Genomic DNA, 22,623 nt, shown 5'->3' with positions numbered 1-22,623 from the left:
GGGGGGGGGGGGGTTTAATCCCGGGACGTTACGGGGGGGGGGGGGGGGGTTTAATCCCGGGACGTTAAGGGGGGGGGGTTTAATCCCGGGACGTTACGGGGGGGGGGGGGGGGGTTTAATCCCGGGACGTTAAGGGGGGGGGGTTTAATCCCGGGACGTTAAGGGGGGGGGTTTAGTCGCGGGACGTTAAGGGGGGGGTTTAGTCGCGGGACGTTAAGGGGGGGTTAATCGCGGGACGTTAAGGGGGGGGTTAATCGCGGGACGTTAAGGGGGGGGTTTAATCGCAGGTGACTCTTTGGCCTCGCGCTGTTTTTCGGCCCCTCCTCCCTCGCGTAGGATGAAGGTCACACGCCGTCGCCACCTCTGTGAGCGCGTCCGTCGAGCCCCCTCAGCCCCGCCCTGTAGCCCCGCCCCCTCAGCCCCGCCCCCTCAGCCCCGCCCTGTAGCCCCGCCCCGTAGCCCCGCCCTAGAACGTAACGCCCATCGCGCCCGGGACATCCGCCCTTTGGGGGGGGGGGGGGGGCAGGGGGGGGGCAAGGGAATTAGCCGGAAATTAAATCACCCAGTTTTGCAATTAACGCCGGTGGCTTTTCTGTGTTATTGTACCTCTGGGGGGTGGGAGGGGTGAGGGGGGTACTGGGAGTGGGAGGGGTGAGGGGGGGATTGGGAGGGGTGAGGGGGGTACTGGGAGTGGGAGGGGTGAGGGGGGTTTAGCCAATGAGCTGGAACGTCATTAACGGGACAGGGAAAGCCAGGAGTCCTGCTCCTTTCCCAGGGGTCCTATCTGCAGGCGGTCTCCCGCTCTGGTCTCCCCCCCCCCAGTGTCCCCCCGCCCCCATCTAATCCCGCCCCTTAATGGCACCTCGCCGTTTGATGGACGCGCTGTCATGTCGCGCGATGCAATTACTGCCACGCCCCGAGCCGTCTTTACAGGCTTACAGGCCCAGATCCCATTAAAGCAGACACTGAGGAGGCCAGCCGGCGGCTATCCCATCATCCTCCTCTGCGCTACGCTCTCTCATCGGGCTCCGCTATGCCACCCGCCAGGCCGCGCCCACCCCGGCAGTGCAGACCGCACTGACACTTGGGCACCGAATAAAATACCACATAAACACGGGTTTCCTACAACAACGTGTGTGACGTGTGATTTCACTGCAAGGCTTCTCTGTACCTTCCTCCTCCCCTTATTTCAGTGGTCATTTTTTTAACATGAAAATACAATGCAAATCCTCATTACTAAAATGCACCAATGCATCAACAACAGCAACTCATGAAACAAGCAGTCGTTTCTCTGTGAGTTTTAAATGGGATCCTGGTAGCAGCAGTTTTAGTGACCAGTTGTACTTCTGCTTGTTTTCCTGGCTGTAGTAATATCAATGGAGCCAAATCAGATCATCACAGACCGCTACTGAGCCTGGAAGATAAAGTCTGGGGACCCACACAGTCCCTGCAGGGGGTCATTTTCAGACCACAATGCAGTAACACGGTTAGGGACCGTCAGCAAATCATCACCCAAATCTAATTTTCCAGGCTTGATTGAAATACAGATAGACCAGGACTTCCCGTGTCTTTGAATGGCTTTTTGGGAGCTGTAATGGAGAGCCGTGTGCTGTGGTTCAGTGATGTGGTGACTCTTGTGGTCACCGTGATGCAGCTCTGAGGGTAAACAGGCCGAGGAGGCTCTGTGGGAGGAACGGTCACGTTATTCCAGCGCTGTACTCGTGCAGAGCTAACCCGAGGAACGCTGCTGCGCACATTTCACATTTTCGGGGAACGGGCCTGAGCACGATCGGCACGCGCGTTCGCTCTGTTATGTAACGCGATGCGTTAGCGGCGTTAGCGGTGCAGCTGTTTACCTGGCAGCTGGACAGGTGATGGTCCCACGGCTAGCGCTGCCGTCTGACACGTCATCAGAATGCTGAACTCGGTTACCGTCACAACACACAGAGAGAGTTACATAACCCCGCGCGAACCTGCAGGGGGCGCTACAGAGGCTGGCTGCTCTGAGGGGGAGACAGATCTTTAAAAAGCAAGTGCACCACAGCCGATTGGACAACGCAGGAAACACTATGCTGTGGACTACAGCTGATTGGTTAATTTCTTATTCCTCGTTCACAAATAGGAACTGCAGTCTCAGGCAGAGACTGAAGCCAGACACTGTGCGAATAATTAATGAACTGTTATTAAATTAACATGTTACACTGATATAAGACAACATCCACACAATTAACCACAAATAAAGTGTTAATAACGTGTATTAGTGTTTATCTACATCAACTGATTGTTTCCATTGTAGGTTATTATTAATTTCTTATTTATGCAGTGTAGAAAGTACTCCATATTATTCATTATTTATGAATACGCACCAAATATAAATCATCTTTACTGCCTTGCTTGTTTTCCAGTCTTTGCCTGAAAGTCTTTTGGTGATGCTTGGGGAGATTTTAATAATGTTTTGATGTATACTCATTAAACCATAAATTAATAAATTAATGGCTAATTAATGGGACCTCAAAGTGTTTCTCCTGCTCATTAGGGCTCTGTGTATACTTATAAAAAAAGGTTATGTATGTATATATGATGACCAGTTATCAGACTCAGTCAGTCAGTCAGTCAGTCAGTCAGGCAGTCAGCCAGTCAGTCAGTCAGTCAGTCAGTCAGTCAGTCAGTCAGTCAGTCAGTCAGCCACTCAAGGTATCACTCAAGGTATCAGTCATAGCATTGGGCCTCCTGGTCTAAACATGTGACAGTTGTCTGAACTTGTGCCCTCCCACAGGGTCCAGAGAGAGAAGCATATGTCCGTCAGTCTGTCAGCATAACAGGGCAGCAGCGGACGATCGAGCTGCTGGTTTCGGTGGAGGAATCTGGCCGTGATGTGTATGAGCTTGAGATGGGGGGAGAGGGTAAACAAATGCTGAAATCCACCCTTTTAAATCCTGCAATGCCACCCTGGGATTCAGATCAAACAGCGTTTGTATTCACCGTCATCAGACGGTCGTTTCAGTGCAGATAATGAGAGAGAAAGCGAGGAAGAAAGTGAGAGAGATGAATTGAAAAAAATTTAATTGAGTGAGAAAGAGAGAGAGAGGGTGAGAGAGACAGTGTGGGAGTGAGAGAAGGGGGGAGAGATTGGAAAATCCTTAATGTGGCTTTCTCTTTTGTTTCTCCCTAGTGATCCCTCATTTCCCTGGCTCCTGTCAGTTTATCTGCTCCCTCAATGTGTGTCACCTCATTTACCACCCCCTACACACACACACACACACACACACACACACACACACATGCACTCACACACACACACACACACACACACACACACACATGCACTCACACACACACACACACACACATACACACACACACGCACACACACACACGCATACACACACACACACACTCTCTCCTGCCACCTACATTCTCATCCTTTCTTTTCTCTATCCCCTCCCCAATCCACGCCCCCCCCCTCTCTGTACCTGCAGGACACAGTTCTGTCATGGGGCGTTGTTATTAATTTTTTTGAGGGGGGGCTGGGGGGTCAGTGCAAATCAGCTCCCCTCCACTGATATGCCCTCATAATGACCCCCCCCCCCAGGATGGCGGGTCCAGTTCGCCCTTCGACAGTAACGCTCCGTGTTTGAGTCTTTCTCTGCTCTGTTTTTGCAGAATGGGAATGTTTCTGCTACAGGTATCATCGTTATTATAGTCATTTTCAAAAGTAGGTACTTCAAGAGTAGCGGTCTTTTTGAGGCAATTTGAGATTTTTTTTTTATAGATTTGTATTTCTCAAGTAATACAAGAGGTACATAAAAATACAAGTTAGACCTGGTCTAAGTCTAAGTCTTTTCCAGGCCTACTGAAGTCTGGTCCAGGCCTACTGATCTTCCTCTGGTATAAGCAGCATGTTTCTGTGAAGATGGGTGGGATCACTTGCATTGGCTCGCACAGACTAAAACAGACATTACATGAAGGAAAAATAGAAAAAAGGGAAATGATTCAAATACAGAATGCAGTTTCTGACCATATGTGCATCGTGAAACGGATGCAGTGCTTCATGCATTCTTGTCAGTCGGGGTCTTAGGTGAAGCTATTTAGATGCTATTTTAATCCTTTGGGTTATGCAGATGATGGCTGAATAGAAAAGCTATTGATATTACAGGTAGCTTGTTCGCCATGTAGATGCTACATCCTTCTCTGCAGTCAGTTGCTAGACAAGAACATGTGTTGTGCAGCATGTTTTTGGCATGTTGCTGTCATTAATCTACAGCTGTTATGCAATTTCTGCAGAATAGCCACCTCCCAATTATAGCTGTTAGAGAGGTAGCTATATAGCCAGGCAGCTAGATACCAAGGCTTTCAAAAATGAGTTATTATTGGTAACACAATGAAGACAATACATGCATGTGCAATCTGTGCAGCTGTCTTTGAGTGAAATATTACATTGCTGAAACTGACACATTTAATTGCACTTTACACCAACGGATTATAAGCAATACGCCAGGAAAGCGTGACTTCATTTCCTTAGCAACTGCAACTGCTTAGCAACCATGCTCTTGCTGAGCTAATGCCCCATCTGTTTTTCATGAATATCCTCAAAGTCTAAGCTCCTACAATTCAAAAATAAAATAATAATAAATGCAAATTACTTTTATGAATAACATATACATTTTTGGATAGTATAATAATAATAATAATAATTTTATGGAATATTAGTATTTGTAATTACTACATATTGAAGAAAAAGATTCAGAGATAATATTATTGGACATCTCAATATGAGCTGAGATTAAATGGATAAAATGGATAAAATTTCAATTTTATTTAAACAGATCTTTTTTCTGTATATTAACCCTGTGTGTTAACATCAGCCTGCCCAGAGACAACAGATGGAAATTAGCGATCTAGCTAAATCTGGCACATTTGCATCACATAATAGTGATGTTGATCAATGTGTATTGTCCCTGTCAAATAAATAAATAATTAAAATAAAAAATAACATTAAAAAAAGTCAGTTTCTGGAATTTCTTTTCTTCTAATTTTAACTCCGTCTTCTAGAACTCCACTGCTCTCAGTTAACAGCAGTTATTGTGGCATCAGCATTAGAATGTTCAGTTAAGAGCATTCTACTCACACGTTTGTGATGTCACACCTTAGAGGGGGTAATGTGTACTCGCTGAGCATGAGGGAGAGGCAGATAGTCCTCTGCTCCTCATTTAAAGCTGTGCTGCAGCTTTAAGACCACGTTCCACCTCTCTCTGAGAGCTCCTGGTTTTATTGATTTCCCTTTCCTTTTAATTAACACATAAAAGGTGAGGCTTTATTTAGAATTTTATAATTCATTTGAGACAGGGAGGATTATGCTGTTCTAGACAAGACAAAATAAAATAAATAGTGGCTATCCTAATACAATATCTGTTCTGAGACATTCTGAGTTTGATTTCTTTTTCCCTCTCGCTCTCTCTCTTAATCAGACGGGTGCAACATTCACTGCCTTCCATCTGTTGGTTCTCTTTAGCTGCCTCTGAGCGATGCTATGCTTCAGTCCCCCACTACAACATCACCACACTCCTGTGCTTACCTTAGTGTATAACAAGTGAAACTGTAACAGGTCAGGTTGTATTGCCTTCATTGGTATTTGGTTTTTTTCTTTTCAGAACTGAACAGCCTAATCCAGGTTTAGACTGGCAGAGCACTAATACCTTTATCCCAGATAGATAAGCCTGTCAGTGACTGTGGGCCTCACAAACATGGCAGCCTGAGTATATGTGGAATTTATTCAGAATAAAAATCAGACTGCTACCATGTGAACCTGATACATTGAAGATAACATCTCTTTCTTCTTCTCTCTCCCCCTCCCCCTTCCCCCTATCTCTCTCTCCACTTCTCCCTCTCTCTCCCCCTCCCTCCCTCCCTCCCTCTTTCTCCCTCTCTCTGTCCCCCCTCTCCCTCCCCCACCTCCATCTCCCTCCCTCCCTCCACTCTCCCCCCACCTCCCTCTCCCTCCCCCCTCTCCCCTTCCCCCTCTCCCTCTCTCCCACCCTCCCCTCTCCCCCTCCCTATCCAGCGTGATGCCTAAGCAGGTCGAGGTCAGGATGCATGAGAGTCAGCTGGAGCCCATGGACACGCCCGCCAAGCCCATGTGTGGCGGCATCTGCCAGAAGATGTGCAAGAACCTGCTGCTCACCCTCACCGTGCTGGGTAAGTGTCTCACCTGTCCACTCACCTGCTCACTTACCTGCACTTACCTGTGTCACTCTCACCGTGCTGGGTCAGTGTCTCACCTGTCCACTTACCTGCTCACTTACCTGCACTTACCTGTGTCACCCTCACCATGCTGGGTCAGTGTCTCACCTGTCCACTCACCTGCTCACTTACCTGCACTTACCTGTGTCACCCTCACCGTGCTGGGTCAGTGTCTCACCTGTCCACTCACCTGCTCACTTACCTGCACTTACCTGTGTCACCCTCACCATGCTGGGTCAGTGTCTCACCTGTCCACTCACCTGCTCACTTACCTGCACTTACCTGTGTCACCCTCACCGTGCTGGGTCAGTGTCTCACCTGTCCACTCACCTGCTCACTTACCTGCACTTACCTGTGTCACCCTCACCGTGGTGGGTCAGTGTCTCACCTGTCCACTTACCTGCTCACTTACCTGCACTTACCTGTGTCACCCTCACCGTGCTGGGTCAGTGTCTCACCTGTCCACTCACCTGCTCACTTACCTGCACTTACCTGTGTCACCCTCACCGTGCTGGGTCAGTGTCTCATCTGTCCACTCACCTGCTCACTTACCTGCACTTACCTGTGTCACCCTCACCGTGCTGGGTCAGTGTCTCACCTGTCCACTCACCTGCTCACTTACCTGCACTTACCTGTGTCACCCTCACCGTGCTGGGTCAGTGTCTCACCTGCTCACTTACCTGCTCACTTACCTGTCTGACCTGTGTCACCCTCACCGTGCTGGGTCAGTGTCTCACCTGTCCACTTACCTGCACTTACCTGTGTCACCCTCACCGTGCTCGGTCAGTGTCTCACCTGTCCACTCACCTGCTCACTTACCTGTCTGACCTGACTGCTCTAGAATTCCATATTGGACTCAAGAGCGACGATGCATCAGCCAATCAAATTTTGATGTGTAGCGATTGGAACATTCCCAGGTCACTGACTTTGCTCCAGCTTCCTCTGTTTGATGTCATTACAGTAACAGATGTTCAGACGGGCGACTACGTAGCTACAGTTTTCAAAGAAATCAGTGAAATCGACGGTTGAATTTGATTTCATTGTGGATTTAATGTGAGTCCCCTTTAGTTATCAATGGGATATCCCGTTCAGTTATCAAGAGAAAAAACTGATTGCATTCTATAAATTTGGATATTCCGGGATTTTGTTTTTAAAGCTTACTAGGAGTGATGACCCAGATTGGGAACACAACAAATTAATTACTCTTTCTCAAATTAATTGTTTCTTTGAGCTAATTTTCTTTCTGTGTCTGACATTTGTGTTGTCTGACATTTCCGTTTACAGAGTTGCGAGATTCTAAGAGAAAGGTGAAAAGTGTTAAATGAGATGTCACACTTTAGCTGGCTTGCTCAGCATGATTCAATTAAAGTTTTTTAGTATTATTATTAGCATGTGTGATAAAAATTAGTTTTGATGAGAATGCCAAAATATTATTATTAGCCTGTGTGGCAAAAATTAGGTTTGATCGGAATGCCAAAATATTTTTTTCAGTTTATTTCATTCTGCTAATCCTGCTGTTTCGTCCCATTCCTGTTACAGGTGACTTAGCATAAGATGCAGATTTTAAAATGTCCTGCGTTGCATGGGCTAGCGTGACATAATGCTGTGGCCTGTCATTACAATAAGCCTTGCTGTTCTGAGATCTACCTGCTTACTGCTTGTGCAACGCGCGCGGCGGGGAAATGCTATATGGGTGCATATGTATATGATATAGCGTATATGTGAGTGTGTGTCTACTGTGTTTGTGTGTGTGTGTGTGTATGTGTGGGTGTATATACTATGTGGGTGTATATGTATATGATATAGCATGTATGTGTGTGTGTGTGTCTATTGTGTGTGTGTGTGTGTGTGTGTGTGTGTGTATACTATAACGGTTGGGCTCAGTTGTGTTTGTGTGTGTGTGTGTGTGTGTGTGTGTATGCTATAACGGTTTGGCTCAGTTGTGTTTGTGTGTGTGTGTGTGTGTGTGTGTGTGTGTATGCTATAACGGTTGGGCTCAGTTGTGTTTGTGTGTGTGTGTGTGTGTGTGTGTGTGTATGTGTATGCTATAACGGTTGGGCTCAGTTGTGTTTGTGTGTGTGTGTGTGTGTGTATATACTATAACGGTTGGGCTCAGTTGTGTTTGTGTGTGTGTGTGTGTGTGTGTGTGTGTGTATGCTATAACGGTTCGGCTCAGTTGTGTTTGTGTGTGTGTGTGTGTGTGTGTGTGTGTGTATGCTATAACGGTTGCGCTCAGTTGTGTGTGTGTGTGTGTGTGTGTGTGTGTATGTGTGTGTGTGTGTGTGTGTGTGTGTGTGTGTATGTGTGTGTGTGTGTGTGTGTGTGTGTGTGTATACTATAACGGTTGGGCTCAGTTGTGTTTGTGTGTGTGTGTGTGTGTGTGTGTGTGTGTGTGTGTGTGTGTGTGTGTGTGTGTGTATATACTATAACGGTTGGGCTTGTTGAAGCCCCTCCTGCCACTGACCCCACGGTCCGCTGCTGCAGCACCATGCGGGAAACTGCCTCCCTGCGGTCACAGACCGGGCCAACTAAAAATGCTCCCCTGGTGACAAAAAAGGGATGTGCTAATCGCTCATTTCTAATGGTTTTGATTTGTTTCACAAATTAAATTAAGTAAAGAGTGAAATATTTCCTGCAGTGAAAAGCCTAAAACAATTGTAAAGTTTGTAAATCAAAAATGTATTTAGTGCATAGCTATGTTAAGCCGCGTTTCCACCGCAGGAACTATACCCCGGAACTAGGAACCTTTTGAGGAACTCAGTGCGTTTCCACCGCAGGAACTAGGGTCTAAATTTAGTTCTGGGGGCTTTGTTTTACCCCCCAAAACGTTCCTGCTCGGGGGGTAGTACTTTCCGAAAGTACAGGAACCTTTTGGGTGGAGCTTGCAGCGCTGAACATTTCTGATTGGTCGAGTACTCGTAGCATTTGTGTTGTATTTATTTTCCGCCATTAACCGCCATGTTTGAAAATATGCAGCGGCAAACCAATTTATTTTCATAATAACTTACAAGTTTGATTTGACGTTATGCGGCGCAGTAGCCTACTTTTGGTTATAACCTGTCAACGTCTTGGAATTATAACGTGTGCTCTTCTGTTCTTTTCTTGCTTTAGTATTCGTTTTATAAAATGCTAAGCATTCGTGCTGGGACAGCATATTACGTAGGCTACCAAAACATTCAAACGGATTAATTCGGTTGCTGAATATTTTCTTCCGGATTTTCTTTGTTAGCCCGTTGTAATTGACTCAAAACGTTTGATACAGTTATGTGAGGTATGCGGTAGTTCTGCATAATTAACATTGGTGATACAGTACAAGCAAACTGGAAATCACCTTCCGCACTTTTTATCCGGGTAAAATAACAGGTTAATTCTAGTAATCTTCGCTTTAGCTTTTTCAGACTGCCGTAATTTTACTCAATTTTACTGCCATTTTTCAATTCCACGAAAAGACCAGGAAGACTATGGACTCATTTATGGTGCATGGTTCGCATCTGGAGGGCACACTTCGCTGCTCGGCTAGCAGTAACTTCGAAGGAAAGCAAACGGTGGCTGTGCCACTACTAATTTACATTTTCACGCAAGTCCGAGTTTTCGTTCTATTCTTGTCATTTTGCAATTAGCCTCTATGGAATTGACGACGAGAAAGTAATAAAACAGCAAATTGTTTACAATGTGTGCATGTTTTCTGCTGTTAATGAATGTGTTTGAGAGGATATATGAAAATCAATAAATACAAAAGTAACCATATATAGTCATTGTTGGTAACCCGTTGTATATAAGTGGAATAAACCCCTCCGGGCTGTCCCGGTTATTAGAAAATAATGTAGGCTACTTCGGTGGTAGTATGGGGTTACAGAAGAAATCATATGACAGATGGACCGACGACAACGTCAGTGGGCTAATTTGCCTAATCTTCGCGGTACTTTAGACCCCGGTGGAAACGCAGACAACCATTGGCTGAAGGAACCTTTTAGTTCCTGGTAAAGTAGTTCCTGGGACTGAAAGTTCCGGGTAATTTTGGTGGAAACGCGGCTTTAGTTTTACATTCAGCTGGTCAATGTGGTTATCTGTGAGTACAGTCAATAAACAGCATCCGTGCATCCATGTAGAGACAGAGAGAAGAAGACAGGGTGATACAGAAAGAGAAAGAGGGAAAGGGACAGATGCAAAGGCAGAGATGGAGACAGGGGGTTAGGGGCTCGGTAGGCTTCGGGGGGGTGTATCCGCCGCTCGCTGCGCGGGCCAGATGTGTGCTGTCGCGCTATTGGCCGGTGCCAAGACTTGGGCTCTTTCCCTATTCTGCACCCTCACGACCTTCTGCCCTGCCTGGGGTGGGGGGGGGGGGGGGGGGGCGGAGGGGGGGCGAGGGGGGTGACACAGACACTGACACCCACAGGGCAGCTCTACAGCTGCTGGGGGGTGGGGGGGGTGGGCACAGCCAAGCCAGCACAGATCAGCATCGCTGTCGTCCGCACCGTTCGGACATGACCTCCACCGTGCGGCTCTGATGCGCTGCTCCCAGACCGCTGCTCCCAGACCGCTGCTCCCAGACCACTGCTCCCAGACCGCTGCTCCCAGACCACTGCTCCCAGACCGCTGCTCCCAGACCGCTGCTCCCAGACCACTGCTCCCAGACCGCTGCCCCCAGACCACTGCTCCCAGACCGCTGCCCCCAGACCACTGCTCCCAGACCGCTGCTCCCAGACCACTGCTCCCAGACCGCTGCTCCCAGACCGCTGCTCCCAGACCGCTGCTCCCAGACCGCTGCCCCCAGACCGCTGCTCCCAGACCGCTGCTCCCAGACCACTGCTCCCAGACCGCTGCTCCCAGACCGCTGCTCCCAGACCACTGCTCCCAGAGCGCTGCTCCCAGACCGCTGCTCCCAGACCACTGCTCCCAGACCGCTGCTCCCAGACCACTGCTCCCAGACCGCTGCTCCCAGACCGCTGCACTGAATGTACCATTAATTAGCCATCCACCTCAAAGACAAAGGGCAGAATTTGGACAGAGGAGACACAGCCTCACAAACAACACCACAGTGATACTGGCAGGACAGGGCAGGACAGGGCAGGACAGGGCAGGGTAACACAGGGCGTCTGTGTGTCTCGTAAGAGAGATTAGCTTGGAGTAAAAATAAGTGACATTTGTGCATACGCTTATTAGCATGCTAATTAAGGTACGTATGCATTTATATGGGAGATTTTAAGGCCATTAACATCCCCATAAGTAGGATCTGGCTTTCAGGGGGAGTGACATAGGCTTTTAATTTCTGTCTTAGACTATTATTATTATTATTATTATTATTATTATAGATTTACTTCTATAGCACCATCCATTTAACAGTGCTTTGAAGAATTAAAATATTGGAAAGTTAACTCAAAATAAAAAAGGAATATGCAATACAAAAAATTGAAAGCACCCCTTCTTCTTTAAAAAATAAAAAGCTATTCAAATAGATGCAAAATTCCATAGAAATCAGTAAAAGATGAAGAGAAGAGGCCATGGTGGAGTGTCTCAGCTGATCTGTGGATCTGAATCCGCATGGGAACGTGTTACACGCGTGTACGCATTGCGAGCCCAGTACACACGTTAACTTTGTGTGTTGGCCCGTGACTGTGGAGTGGAAGACGTGTGTGCAGCCACCGTGCACGTGGTTAGCATGTGCATGTTCATGTGCATGTGAGCATAGGAAAGGGCAGCCCACCTTTAATGTTGCAGAGATCAGAGCATCTGTGTGAATAACAAGCACTACTGAGAAAGGGAACAGACAATGGTCCAATGCACCTGCGTGTGTGTGAGTGTGCGTGTGAGAGTGAGGTGTTTATGTCTCAGTGTGTGTGTGTGTGTGTGTGTGTGTGTCAGTGTGTGTCTCAGTGTGTGTGTGAGTGTGCGTGTGAGAGTGAGCTGTTTATGTCTCAGTATGTGTGTGTGTGTGTGTGTGTGTGTGTCTCAGTGTGTGTGTGTGAGAGTGAGGTGTTTATGTCTCAGTATGTGTGTGTGTGTGTGCGTCTCAGTATGTGTGTGTGAGAGTGAGGTGTTTATGTCTCAGTGTGTGTGTGTGTCAGTGTGTGTCTCAGTGTGTGTGCGTGAGTGTGCGTGTGAGAGTGAGCTGTTTATGTCTCAGTATATGTGTGTGTGTGTGTGTGTCTCTCAGTGTGTGTGTGTGAGAGTGAGGTGTTTATGTCTCAGTATGTGTGTGTGTTTGTGCGTCTCAGTGTGTGTGTGAGAGTAAGGTGTTTATGTCTCAGTGTGTGTGTGTGTGTGTGTCAATGTGTGTGTGTGTGTGTCTCAGTGTGTGTGTGTGTGTGTGTCAGTGTGTGTGTGTGTCTTAGTGTGTGTGTGTGTGTCTCAGTGTGTGTGTGCGTGTGTGTGTGTCTCAGTGTGTGTATGTGTGTGTGTGTGTCAGTGTGTGTGTGTGTGTCTCAGTGTGTGTGTGTGTGTGTGTGTGTGTGTGTCTCTCAGTGTGTGTGTGTGTGTGTCTCACTGTGTGTGTGTGTGTGTGTGTGTGTGTGCCTCAGTGTGTGTGTGTGTGTCTCAGTGTGTGTGTGTGTGTCTCAGTGTGTGTGTGTGCGTCTCAGTGTGTGTGTGTGTGTGTGTGTGTGTGTGCGTCTCAGTGTGTGTGTGTGTGTGCGTCTCAGTGTGTGTGTGTGTGCGTCTCAGTGTGTGTGTGTGTGTGTCTCAGTGTGTGTGTGTGTGTGTGCGTCTCAGTGTGTGTGTGTCTCAGTGTGTGTGTGTGTGTGTGTGTGTCGCAGTGTGTGTGTGTGTGTGTGTGTGTGTGTGCGTCTCAGTGTGTGTGTGTGTGTGCGTCTCAGTGTGTGTGTGTGTGTGTGCGTCTCAGTGTGTGTGTGTGCGTCTCAGTGTGTGTGTGTGTGTGTGCGTCTCAGTGTGTGTGTGTGTGTGTCGCAGTGTGTGTGTGTGTGTGTGTGTGTGTGTGCGTCTCAGTGTGTGTGTGTGTGTGCGTCTCAGTGTGTGTGTGTGTGTGTGCGTCTCAGTGTGTGTGTGTGCGTCTCAGTGTGTGAATGTGTGTGTGTGTCGCAGTGTGTGTGTGTGTGTGTCGCAGTGTGTGTGTGTGTGTGTGTGTGTGTGTGTGCGTCTCAGTGTGTGTGTGTGCGTCTCAGTGTGTGTGTGTGTGTGTGTGTCGCAGTGTGAGTGTGTGTGTGTGTGTGTGTCTCAGTGTGTGTGTGTGTGCGTCTCAGTGTGTGTGTGTGTGTGTGTGTCTCAGTGTGTGTGTGTGTGTGCGGCTCAGTGTGTGTGTGTCTCAGTGTGTGTGTGTGTGTGTGTGTGTCGCAGTGTGTGTGTGTGTGTGTCTCAGTGTGTATCTGCATATGGCAGCAGGGTAAAGGGTGTGCAGATACTGAGGATTTAAACCAAAGGGAATTCATAAGCGGTCACAGAGGTGGCTAATCCCTGGCAGGGCATGAAAGGAGGAAGTGGGCGTCCTGCACAGCCCCCCCCCCCCCTCCTCGGCAGCCTGAGGCTCAGAGGCCCTGTGCATCCTGGGAAAGGCCAGGACAGCCAAGAGGAGGAGGGAGCCTGAGGTCAGCTCTGCGGAAAGAGAGAGAGATAGAGAGAGAGAGAGAAGAGTCCTCCAGGCCAGGTGGTGGCGACATAACTCTTTCAGGAACTTGGGGCTAATGGCTTCTAGTGGCATCACCTCCAGTTTCCATTGCACAGCTGCAAGACTGCCTGCTGAAAATCTCAGGCTGGCAGCGGTTAAACCAGCCGCTGATCCGTCTCTCACGGCAAGGATCAGGCTGGCCGCACGCCCGCGAGCCACCCCCCCCCCCCCGTGACCGAAGCGGTCATTTCCCAGTCATGTTAGGGGCTCATTGTTTTTGTTTCCCCAACCAGCTGGGCCATCTCTTAAGGCTCATAATTGACAGCCCCCCCCGCCCCACCCACAAATGCCCCACTCTGCCGCGGCTAAATTAACGAGCCGCTGCTATCGCTTTGCGAACAAAGCACCGTTGTTCCTCTTTGTGTGTTTTGCGCTGTTGTTCCTCTTTGTGTGTTTTGAAAAGATGTTGTTTTTTCCCCTTCGCTTTGTTGCGGACACACAGGATGATTCGTGTCATATTCACGTGACTCCCTGTGGCTGAGCAATCAAAATTCATTTGGTTATTTAACAAAAAATCATATTTTTGAAAACACTGAAATTAATAACACTCACACTGTGACTCACTCTGTAAGACTCACTCTTTGACTCATTCTGTTAGACTCACTCTGTGACTCACTCTGTAAGACTCTCTCTGTGACTCCCTCTGTAAGACTCACTCTGTAAGACTCTCCCTGTGACTCACTCTGTAAGACTGACTCTGTGACTCACTCTGTTAGACTCTCTCTGTGACTCCCTCTGTAAGACTCTCTCTGTGACTCCCTCTGTAAGACTGACTCTGTGACTCACTCTGTGACTCCCTCTGTAAGACTGACTCTGTGACTCACTCTGTGACCCTCTCCAGGTGTGGTTTTGGGGGCGGTGCTTGGAATGCTCTTGCGCTACGCCTCACCCATCCCTCCTGATGTCATCATGGTCATCGCCTTCCCTGGAGACATCCTGATGAGGATGCTGAAGATGCTGATTCTGCCCCTCATCATCTCCAGTCTGATCACAGGTGAGAGGCTGCAGTCAGTGTGGGGTAGTGGTTAGTGTCCAGTCAGTGTGGGGTAGTGGTTAGGGTTCAGTCAGTGTGGAATAGTGGTTAGGGTCCAGTCAGTGTGGGTAGTGGTAAGAGTCCAGTCAGTGTGGGGTAGTGGTTATGGTCCAGTAAGTGTGGGGTAGTGGTTAGGGTCCAGTCAGTGTGGAGTAGTGGTTAGAGTCCAGTCAGTGTGGGGTAGTGGTTAGGGTCCAGTCAGTGTGGGGTAGTGGTTGGAGTCCAGTCAGTGTGAGGTAGTGGTTAGGGTCCAGTCAGTGTGGGGTAGTGGTTGGAGTCCAGTCAGTGTGAGGTAGTGGTTAGGGTCCAGTCAGTGTGAGGTAGTGGTTAGGGTCCAGTCAGTGTGGGGTAGTAGTTAGGGTCCAGTAAGTGTGGGGTAGTGGTTAGGGTCCAGTCAGTGTGGAGTAGTGGTTAGGGTCCAGTAAGTGTGGGGTAGTGGTTAGGGTCCAGTAAGTGTGGGGTAGTAGTTAGGGTCCAGTCAGTGTGGAGTAGTGGTTAGGGTCCAGTCAGTGTGGGGTAGTGGTTAGGGTCCAGTCAGTGTTGGGTAGTGGTTAGAGTCCAGTCAGTGTGGGGTAGTGGTTAGGGTCCAGTCAGTGTGGGGTAGTGGTTAGGGTCCAGTCAGTGTGGGGTAGTGGTTAGGGTCCAGTCAGTGTGGAGTAGTGGTTAGGGTCCAGTAAGTGTGGGGGTAGTGGTTAGGGTCCAGTCAGTGTGGGGTAGTGGTTAGGGTCCAGTCAGTGTTGGGTAGTGGTTAGGGTCCAGTAAGTGTGGGGTAGTGGTTAGGGTCCAGTAAGTGTGGGGTAGTGGTTAGGGTCCAGTCAGTGTGGAGTAGTGGTTAGGGTCCAGTAAGTGTGGGGTAGTGGTTAGGGTCCAGTAAGTGTGGGGTAGTAGTTAGGGTCCAGTCAGTGTGGGGTAGTGGTTAGGGTCCAGTCAGTGTGGAGTAGTGGTTAGGGTCCAGTAAGTGTGGGGTAGTAGTTAGGGTCCAGTCAGTGTGGGGTAGTGGTTAGGGTCCAGTCAGTGTTGGGTAGTGGTTAGGGTCCAGTCAGCATTGGATAGTGGTTAGAGTCCAGTCAGCGTGGGGTTTTGGTTAGGGTCCAGTCAGTGTGGGGTAGTGGTTAGGGTCCAGTCAGTGTGGGGTAGTAGTTAGGGTCCAGTCAGTGTGGGGTAGTGGTTAGGGTCCAGTCAGTGTGGGGTAGTGGTTGGAGTCCAGTCAGTGTGGGGTAGTGGTTAGGGTCCAGTCAGTGTTGGGTAGTGGTTAGAGTCCAGTCAGTGTGGGGTAGTGGTTGGAGTCCAGTCAGTGTGGGGTAGTGGTTGGAGTCCAGTCAGTGTGGGGTAGTGGTTGGAGTCCAGTAAGTGTGGGGTAGTAGTTAGGATCCAGTCAGTGTGGAGTAGTGGTTAGGGTCCAGTCAGTGTGGGGTAGTGGTTAGGGTCCAGTCAGTGTGGAGTAGTGGTTAGGGTCCAGTAAGTGTGGGGTAGTGGTTAGGGTCCAGTCAGTGTGGGGTAGTGGTTAGGGTCCAGTCAGTGTGGGGTAGTGGTTAGGGTCCAGTCAGTGTTGGGTAGTGGTTAGAGTCCAGTCAGTGTTGGGTAGTGGTTAGAGTCCAGTCAGTGTGGGGTAGTGGTTAGGGTCCAGTCAGTGTGGGGTAGTGGTTAGGAAACTGGCTTCAGTCTCTCACAAGGTACCCTGACTTTCTTCAGTAAAATATTCAGCTGTATTTATGGGTTATAACTAAAAATATGATCTTTGTAAGTCACCTTTGGGAAAAAATACGCACACACGCATGCTCGCATGCACACACATACACGCACACGCACACACACACACACACACACACACACACACACACACACACACGGCTCCTCTTAGATCTTAATTACACTCCATACACTACTTAATTTTCCCTGCACATTAATAAGCCAATAATTAATGTTATAATAATTTAAATATGAATGTGTATATTCATACTGTTAAAAATACAATATCCTCATTCAGTCTCTTTTCCGGGGCTGTTTTCATCCCTGAAAGATTGATGGTCTTGTGACAGAAAGAGATTTGTATCGGCTCAGGGACTCTTAGTGTGGGTGTGACTCTAGCTGACATCATGCCCTTTGTTCCGCCCCCCCCCCTCAGGATTGGCGGGTTTAGACGCCAAATCGAGCGGTCGCCTGGGAACCCGCGCCATGGTGTACTACATGACCACCACCATCATCGCGGCCGTCCTGGGCGTCATCCTGGTGCTGCTCATTCACCCCGGAAACCCCAAACTGAAGGAGAAACTGGGGGAGGGCGCCAAGAACGACGAGGTGTCCAGCCTGGACGCGTTCTTCGATCTGATCAGGAACCTCTTCCCCGAAAACCTGGTGCAGGCCTGCTTCCAGCAGGTATCCGTCCTCACCTACGCCTGACACAACACACAGCCCACTCCTTACAACACACAGCCCAGTCCTTACAACACAGAGCCCAGTCCTTACAACACACAGCCCACTCCTTACAACACACACCCCACTCCTTACAACACAGAGCCCACTCCTTACAACACAGAGCCCACTCCTTACAACACACAGCCCACTCCTTACAACACACAGCCCAGTCCTTACAACACACAGCCCACTCCATACAACACACACCCCACTCCTTACAACACAGAGCCCACTCCTTACAACACACAGCCCACTCCTTACAACACAGAGCCCAGTCCTTACAACACAGAGCCCAGTCCTTACAACACACAGCCCACTCCTTACAACACAGAGCCCAGTCCTTACAACACACAGCCCACTGCTTACAACACAGAGCCCACTCCTTACAACACAGAGCCCAGTCCTTACAACACAGAGCCCAGTCCTTACAACACACAGCCCAGTCCTTACAACACAGAGCCCAGTCCTTACAACACACAGCCCACTCCTTACAACTCACAGCCCACTCCTTACAACACAGAGCCCAGTCCTTACAACACACACCCCACTCCTTACAACACAGAGCCCAGTCCTTACAACACACAGCCCACTCCTTACAACACAGAGCCCAGTCCTTACAACATACAGCCCACTCCTTACAACACAGAGCCCACTCCTTACAACTCACAGCCCACTCCTTACAACACACACCCCACTTCCTATTCCATGAACCCGAGTATTATGTGGGGGATTTTTTTTATGACGATGATGATAACTATAATAGCAAATATTATCACATTTTTGTTGAAAATGAAAGTGAATTCTTAACTTAATTACTTATATACCATAAAACCTTTATGAGATGCTGAGTCTATATCAAGAGCTGGTGTCTTTTAATACCCAGGAAAAAATAACACAAAATGGAAATTACGGGATTTAACTGCATTGTAAGCATTGTAATCAAACACAGACTGCTGATACAGGTTATGTGGTAAATAAACATACACCTGAACACACAGCTGAGCAGAAAAACGATCAGATGGAGTCACGGTTTTGTCAGAGCTTCACCATTTGGCTGTGCTCGTGGCCCTCAGATCCAGACCGTCACCAAGAAGGTGGAGCTCATTCCTGAGCCGGAGGACGTGAACTCCACCACCGTGGAGGACCTCCTCAACGCTACCATGGCAACGCCAGAGCCGCAATACGTCATCAAGAAGTCCCTGCAGTTCAAGGGCGGGATGAACGTGCTCGGTACGGAGCCACACAGGGCCTGTCAATCACGTCTCTCTCTTCGTCTAAACGGCATTTTACACGTTTGATATGCAGCGTTATTCGAGTGCAGGGCAGTCTGTGCCCGTGGAGTTTATTCATTTCCAGCGGGAATCAAATGTAACCTGTCAGAGAACATTTTACTCTTTCAGAGTTGATATGCACCAAACATGTTTGCTGTGAAGATTTCAGTATCTGCATTTTTTGTTTGACTATGACAATCAAGGATGCCATTTTCAAAAAAAAAAAATGCAGTTAATGTTTTATGTTAATTACAGGCTCGGGAGTCTTATGGAACATAACGTAATTACATGGTAGGGAGATAACATATGCATTTATGGAACTTAGAGAAAAATGTTTGAATCTTGAGTTTTAAAGCAAAATAGATTAGCAATAATACAGAAAGCATTCAACCTGTGGATCTGAGCCACAGTGTGTCTTATGTGTGTTACGCGCTTCCTGCTCTGAGTGGCAGTGTGTCTGCGGTGTGTTACGCGCTTCCTGCTCTGAGTGGCAGTGTGTCTGTGGTGTGTTACGCGCTTCCTGCTCTGAGTAGTGATGTGTTCTCTCTGTGCCACAGGCCTCATCGGCTTCTTCATCGCATTTGGCATCTGCATGGGCAAGATGGGCGAGAAGGCCAGGCTGATGCTGGAGTTCTTCAACATCCTGAATGAGATTGTCATGCGACTGGTCATCATGATCATGTGGTCAGTGTGTGCTCCCCGCCCCCCCCCCCCCCCCCCCAGCATGGCCATCTGAGGCGCCTGAGCAGCCATACCTCACATGGCCCATTTCACAGGACTGATTCCCTCAGACAGAGCTAGACTCTCTCTTTCACAGGACTGATTCCCTCAGACAGAGCTGGACTAACTCTTTCACAGGACTGATTCCCTCAGACAGAGCTAGACTCTCTCTTTCACAGGACTGATTCCCTTAGACAGAGCTGGACTAACTCTTTCACAGGACTGGTTTCCTCAGACAGAGCTGGACTCTCTCTTTCACAGGTACTCCCCGTTCGGTATCGCCTGCCTGATTTGCGGGAAGATCGTCTCCATCAAGGACCTGGAGACGGTTGCCCGGCAACTGGGGATGTACATGGTGACGGTCATTGTTGGCCTCATCATCCACGGAGTCATCTTCCTGCCGAGCATCTACTTCGCCATCGTCCGGAAGAACCCCTTCACCTTCTTCATGGGCATCTTCCAGGCCTGGATCACTGCCCTGGGAACCGCCTCCAGGTACGGCATGCCCCCCTCACAAGGGGGTTCCACCAATCCTGAGTCACCAGGGGCGCCATCCCTGCACATGCCCCACTCACTTTGTCCCCTCTGCATTTCTGGGCAGGATGCTGTCCTTTCTGTTCTTTAATTGGGCAGATAATGAGTTTAAAAGATGAAGAGAAGCTTCTTCTTCAGTTCTCCTCTCTCTCTCCCTTTCTGTCTTTCCCTTTCCTCACTCTTTCCCTCCCTCCTTCCCTTTCTCTCCCTCTTTGCATTCTTCTCTTCCTCCTCCCTCTCCCTCTCCCTCTCCCTCTCTCTCTCTCTCTCTCTCTCCCTCTCTGTCTCTCTCCCTCTCCCTCCCTCCCTCCCCCGCAGTGCCGGGACCCTGCCCGTGACGTTCCGCTGTTTGGAGGAGAACCTGGGCATCGATAAGCGTGTGACACGTTTCGTGCTCCCCGTGGGCGCCACCATCAACATGGACGGCACTGCGCTGTACGAAGCCGTGGCGGCCATCTTTATCGCCCAGATGAACGGCATATACCTGGATGCCGGGCAGATAGTCACGGTCAGGTGAGCCCGTCCTCCAGCGGCCAGCGGCTGCCTATCTCCCAGCATGCATAGGAGGTGTTTGGCAGTGACGGCAGTGTGCTGTACTGCTTACAAACTAGGCTCAGAACTAAAAGATTGCGGTAAAAATGTCCTGTTGCCGCAGTGCCTGCAGGTTTAACTCCAGTCCTGGAGGGGGCGCTGTGTCTGCAGGTTTAACTCCAGTTCTGAAGATTCAGTCAGGAAGCCCATCTTCCTGTGGCTGGCTCAGGGTGCAAGGTCATCCTGAGCTACATGTTGAGTGAGTGTTGCAGTGAGTGTTGAGTGAGTGTTGAGTGAGTGTTGAGTGAGTGTTGCAGTGAGTGTTGAGTGAGTGTTGAGTGAGTGTTGAGTGAGTGTTGCAGTGAGTGTTGCAGTGAGTGTTGAGTGAGTGTTTATGTGAGTGTTTATGTGAGTGTTGAGTGAGTGTTGCAGTGAGTGTTGAGTGAGTGTTTATGTGAGTGTTGAGTGGGTGTGTACGCTAGTGTAACTGGCTGGTCCTGCTGCTCATCCCCAGTCTGACGGCAACTCTGGCCAGTATAGGAGCAGCCAGCATCCCCAGCGCTGGCCTGGTGACCATGCTGCTCATCCTCACCGCCGTGGGGCTGCCTACCCAGGACATCAGCCTGCTGGTGGCTGTGGACTGGCTACTGTGAGTGTGTCCAGTAAACACACACACACAGGCACACACACACATACAACACACACACACGCACACACACACACACACACACACGCTTACACAGGCACACACACACACACTCACTCACACACAAACACACACTTACACACACACACACACACACAACACACACACACGCACACCCACACACACGCACGCACACACACACACACACACACACACACACGCACACATACAAACACACACACACACACACACACACACACAGCTCCCTTTTGGTCTTAATCAGATTCCAGACACTACTTAATTTTCCCTGCACGTATATTAATGTTAAAAATACAATATCCTCATTCAGTCTCTTTTTCGTGGCTGTTTTTATCCTTGAAAGATTGATGGTCTTGTGACAGAAAGAGAGTTTATTTACCTGCAGTATCAGAACCTTTACCTGCAGCAGAGCCCCAAACGAGACGAGACCGTGAGCACACCTTGCTCTCCACTGGCTCCCTGCTCCCCTGAAGTCTACAGCAGTGGTGTTTCTCTCTGCCCTCCCGCCCCTCCCCCAAACGCAGGGACCGGTTCCGGACCTCGGTGAACGTGGTGGGGGACTCGTACGGCGCGGGGATCGTGTACCACCTGTCCAAGGCGGAGCTGGACGCGCTGGACGCCCTGCATGGGCGCTCGGACGACATCGAGATGACCAAGACGCAGTCCTACTACGACGAGCTGAAGAACCACCACGACAACAACCAGTGCGTGCGCGCCGCTCACAACTCCGTGGTTGTAGATGAGTGCAAGGTACCTCTCTCACTCACTGACGTAGAGACCTCCATCTAACTCCGCCCCCCCCCCCCCCCCCCGTCCCGTCGCATGCCCCGCCCGCTTCGCACGTCCGTCTCGTCCCGTCCCTGAGCCGTGCACGTGCATGCGGGACGTGTGCCTGGTGTGAGTGCGCATGACGGACACGGGACTCAGAGCGGCCTGTGAGGGACTGAAGGTATGTGCCTGGTTTACACCCTCCGATGGAACAGCAGCGTTTGTGTCTCTGGGATACCGCGTGAGCCGCGATAGCATCCGGGCCTTAGCGTCCGCGCGCTGCCTCCTCCGTTGGACGAAACGGAATTCTTATAGCTGCTCAATGTTACAGGAAACACACAAACCAGCGAGTCTCCTCCAGACTATGTGGGCCAACATGGCTCCATTACCATATCCTACAGTGCAATGATAATAGCAGCACTTGTGATTACTTCCCTGTAAATAATGAAAGCTGTAACAATCCAAAGTGTAATAACCAGGTCACTGAACCACAGTAAGATCAGAGAGATCGTGTTCCTAGACCTCCCGCCCATCCCCCATTTTAGAATCGATATTGTAGGAAAGACAGCCATTTTAGGTAGGTTGATCCCCCCGGGGATTATGGGTGGACACCCCTGTATAGCTCTTTTGTGTGGAAAGAGATTTCTGGAAGCAGATCTGTTCCTGCCTGTTCTAAGGCTCAGCTTTCTTAGGCCTTGTTCATAAGCCTGGTTAAGGCCAGCCAGTTTATTTTAATTGCTTGTGATTGGTGTAACGTTCTGACACAACGTCTCTATCTGTGCCCACATCAGTCCGATTTTTCCCTGGT

General features: G+C 49.4%; 1 protein-coding gene across 3 annotated transcripts in view; it reads left to right on the top strand.

Moving 5' to 3' along the window:
- Positions 1 to 22,623, top strand: part of slc1a2b (solute carrier family 1 member 2b) — a 58,011-nt gene that overhangs the window by 28,978 nt on the left and 6,410 nt on the right. The window contains exons 2-10 of one of the 3 annotated variants that reach the window (XM_035396012.1): positions 6,062 to 6,195; positions 14,700 to 14,852; positions 17,017 to 17,267; positions 18,380 to 18,536; positions 19,135 to 19,261; positions 19,559 to 19,792; positions 20,150 to 20,344; positions 20,877 to 21,011; positions 21,572 to 21,797. In XM_035396012.1, the coding sequence (XP_035251903.1) occupies positions 6,066 to 6,195; positions 14,700 to 14,852; positions 17,017 to 17,267; positions 18,380 to 18,536; positions 19,135 to 19,261; positions 19,559 to 19,792; positions 20,150 to 20,344; positions 20,877 to 21,011; positions 21,572 to 21,797 (1,608 nt within the window). In that variant the 5' untranslated portion in view covers positions 6,062 to 6,065. Of the gene's footprint in view, positions 1 to 6,061; positions 6,196 to 14,699; positions 14,853 to 17,016; positions 17,268 to 18,379; positions 18,537 to 19,134; positions 19,262 to 19,558; positions 19,793 to 20,149; positions 20,345 to 20,876; positions 21,012 to 21,571; positions 21,798 to 22,623 lie in introns of those variants that run through there. The other 2 variants (XM_035396013.1, XM_035396015.1) reach the window with 2 other exon arrangements.

This window comes from Anguilla anguilla, chromosome 16 (genome assembly GCF_013347855.1).
Source record: "Anguilla anguilla isolate fAngAng1 chromosome 16, fAngAng1.pri, whole genome shotgun sequence".
In the NCBI taxonomy this organism is placed as follows: Eukaryota; Metazoa; Chordata; class Actinopteri; order Anguilliformes; family Anguillidae; genus Anguilla; species Anguilla anguilla.
Note: the sequence above shows the minus strand (reverse complement) of the source record. Positions and strands in the feature narration are given on the sequence as shown.